The sequence below is a fragment of the Triticum aestivum genome, chromosome 7D (genome assembly GCF_018294505.1).
Source record: "Triticum aestivum cultivar Chinese Spring chromosome 7D, IWGSC CS RefSeq v2.1, whole genome shotgun sequence".
Lineage (NCBI taxonomy): Eukaryota > Viridiplantae > Streptophyta > Magnoliopsida > Poales > Poaceae > Triticum > Triticum aestivum.
In genome coordinates this window covers 531775292-531778782 of record NC_057814.1, presented here as the reverse complement: position 1 = coordinate 531778782, position 3491 = coordinate 531775292, and the positions used below count along the sequence as shown (strand labels likewise).

At 48.2% G+C, this 3491-nt stretch overlaps 1 protein-coding gene across 1 annotated transcript; it reads right to left on the bottom strand.

The window, feature by feature from the left end:
* Positions 1-1602: 1602 nt before the first annotated feature.
* LOC123169945 (auxin-responsive protein SAUR19) lies at positions 1603-2532 on the bottom strand. The gene has a single exon (XM_044587796.1). It carries the CDS (start codon positions 2233-2235, stop codon positions 1864-1866), a length of 372 nt encoding a protein of 123 aa, XP_044443731.1. The 5' UTR covers positions 2236-2532; the 3' UTR covers positions 1603-1863.
* Between the last annotated feature and the right edge of the window lie 959 nt (positions 2533-3491).

The window sequence follows — 3491 nt, the reverse complement described above, 5'->3', positions numbered from 1 at the left end:
TAGCTGAAAGAAAGCCTTTCTCTCCTTGATCTTTGTCGACGAGTTCTTGGATTTGCCTCCCTTCTGCATGTTGCTCCACTGGTCGGTGGCTAGGAGGGGAATCATTGTGTCTCGACTCCGGCTAGTAGATAGGTTAGGGCTTTTAGTCCTTGCAGGGGTTGAGCTCAGGTGGATGATTGCGTTTTATTCTCGAGTTGGTCTTCTGGGCTCCGATCTTGCTCAAGTTCGTCCCTCGGTATGGATTAGATGGAGCTCCAGCGTAGATTCCTGCCGGCTCCTTGGAGCTCCAACTATTTTTCTTTTTTGTCAAAAAGAAACTATGATCATCACATGACTCTTTCTTTCCCCTCTTGCACGCGACTATGTGAAAGCCTTCTTCTCCTTGATCTCCATTGACGAGCTCGTGGATTCACCACCGTTCTGCATGTTGCACCAGCGATCGGTGGCAGGGAGGCAAATAATTGTGCCTTCACTCTGGCTAGTAGATCGATATGTTAGGGTTCTTAGTCCTCGCGGGGACAAAGCTCATGTGCGGCGCTTCATTTTTGAGTTGGTCTTCTGCGTTTCGATCTTCTTGAGTTCGTCGATGGAGCTCCAGCGTATATTCCTGTCGGCTCCTTGGTGAGGTTAGCATTTTTCGCCTTGCATACACGACAATGAGATTTGGTGTCAGATTCTCTCGATCGATTCGAGAGTTCAACGACGACGACTACGGCTTAGGGTGCTGGTCCTTAGGGGCACATGCACAAAGACTTTCATACTGTCGTCGACAAGGTTAGGTCGGCTCAGATATGAGAGCTGCGACAACGGCGCGTCGGCAACTCTTTCAGGCGACAACAGTGGTCAGTGGTCCAAATAAGTCGATGCAATTTTTATTACTTTTGAAATGCTTTGCACTTATAGTGAACCTTTAGAATAGATATGAATTCTTTAAAAAAAAAATAGTGAACCTGAATTATTGCTTTCATAAGTATCTTGTAGATCGGAGACCATATTGTGTTAGTATTCCCTTCGTCCAAATATACAAAGGCTCCTCAAATTTGGGCTTAACTATCATCATGAATTTGACCGTCGAAATATGAGGCATACAATGAATTCGTATTGAGCAGTGGTATACGGATGATATTTCTCGGATGAATTTTGCATGATGTAGCAGATCGAATCGTCGGTGAGTTGAACTGAAAGTGCAGCGACCAGTCGATGTTGCATGGTGCGAATTTTGTACAAGGAATCATCATGCGTTCAGTAGTTTCTATTCGTGTTAGAAAGAGGTATTTAATGATATAGTAATTTTTATGACTCATAACTCGTATGTTATCAGTCAGAATTACTGTCGAAGTTAGGCTTAGAATTCGAGTGACCTTATGTCACAAGAAATTTCATGCTTGTGGAAAAACATTGAAGCTGAATTAGTCCCCCGATAATCGGTAGATAAGAATCTAGGACAATGTCCAAAGAAATTTCGTCCTCTAGCTAGGATGCTTGTTTTTCCTGTCATCCCAAAGAAAACTTCCAGAGTAGTATATGTTACTACTTTGCGACTTCCGTACTGAAGACCGTACCGTGTCTTCGTCCAAATCAGCAGTAAAAACGAAAGGGAGATGATATGAACTTCAAATCTTGCATGAAACCAACGATGACGATCAACACACCATGCACGAAGCTAAGCTAACGCATCATGCATGTGGCCGTTTGCACTCTGTACAATCAAGAACCAAACGCGAAGCGATCTAGCTAATTTTAAAAGTAAATAAACACATCATTCTACGTACGCGCGGGCGCGGCACGGCACGGCCACGGCCGCCGGTGCCGCTGCCATGGCGTCGTCCAAGCTCTGGCTAATGGAGCAATGGGCCTTCTTCCTTAGTTCTTCCCCTTGCCGCTGCCGGAGCCGTTCTTGCGGTGGAGCCGGCGTAGCAGCTCCTCGAAGTCCTCCTCGGCGCAGGGCACGCGCAGGCCGCCCGCCTGCGCGAAGCCGAACTCGTCGGCGGCGCGCTCCATGAGGTCCCGGAACGCCGGCTCGCGCAGGTACCCCGTGGGCACCACGAACCGGCGCGCCTCCTCCCCGACGTACACCGCGAAGTACCCCTTGGGGAGCACGTCGCCGCCGGCCGGCTCCAGCAGCGCCTCCCGGAGCCCCGCCTCCTCGGCCTGCGGCGCCGCGCCGGCCTTGCCCTTCCTCTCCTTCCTCCTGCCGCCGATCCTGGGCGCGCGGAAGTAGCCCATAACCATCATCGTCGCCGACGATTGCGGCAGCAGGACTCACGGTGCGGTGCTCGTCGTAGCTTCGGGTTGGCCGCCGCCGTCGTGGAAGGAGGACGGTACGGAACCGTGCAGCGGGCTGGCGATGTCCGGAGATGACAGGGATCGGTCGATCAGTTAAGGCATGCGGGGGGTGGAGTTGGTGCGCCTGGTCGTGGGTTGGTGGCCGCCATGGTCGACGCTCGCCGGCAAGCTAGCGAGACCTAATGGGGTTGGCGTGCGTGGAAGAGGACGTGGTCTCCTCGTCTCGTGCTCTCAACTTGTGATTAGGTGCAGTTGCAACTGGGAAATGATTAGGCGGCAGCCAGGGTTAGCGTTGGTTTTATACTGGTGTGTGTGTGGGGTCAGACATAATGTATCGAAGTTTAATTTAGCTTGTTTTATTTATTAATCACCTCTACTCCTCTAAGAACATGCTCCCCATTTTTTATTTTTTTTGGATGTCTAAGAACATGGCTAGAACCAAGGCAGGCAGAAATCCCGTATCCTGTTTATCCATTCTACTCCGCCGGCTAGTCGACGAGGCAGCAACATCCCTACAACTACTATTTACAATGATCTGTGGCACGCAGGAGCCGGGCACGCGACCCATTTTGATTTTGCCTTTTGATTTTCAATCTTTTGTAGTTTTTAAATCAAAAATTTAAATTAAGTTTCGTTTGCATATTTGCGTTTCTTGTGATGAGGGATTTTAAATAATATAAATTTTTAATATGTTTTGATGGGCTTTTGCAACTTTGTTAAGTTTCAACAGCTGAAATTTGGTACAGGCGACCGACAAAATTATAAGAGCTAAAACTTAAAACTTATTGTGCCCTCATGTGGTATCCAATGACTTTACGGATCACGAGACAATCAGGCTGCCGGCATAGCTGCGCAGGTACGTGTCCTGCGTGTTTCCCTTTACAATGTCGCATGAATTTTATGATAGTCATTTCATGACACATATAATATGGTGATGTTAGCGTTACATCAAGTAAAATTTAATTATTATTTTTCAGGAAAACTTTTGATCTATTTATTTCAATTATGGCAGTACAACAAACATCAGAAAAATACATCCAGAGTCATAGAGCACCTAACGATGGCTACAAACACTGAAGCGAGCCGAAGCCGCGCCGGCATCTTCGCCCCTCCTTCATCGGAACTGGGCAAAACTTTTGTAGTAGATAGTCGGGAAGTAGTCATGCTAAGCCCCCTAGGACCAACGCGCTAGAACAGCAACCGCC

Coding starts and splice junctions, on each gene's coding strand:
- LOC123169945 (XM_044587796.1), bottom strand. CDS start 2,235: ATGATGGTTATGGGCTACTTCCGCGCGCCCAGGATCGGCGGCAGGAGG.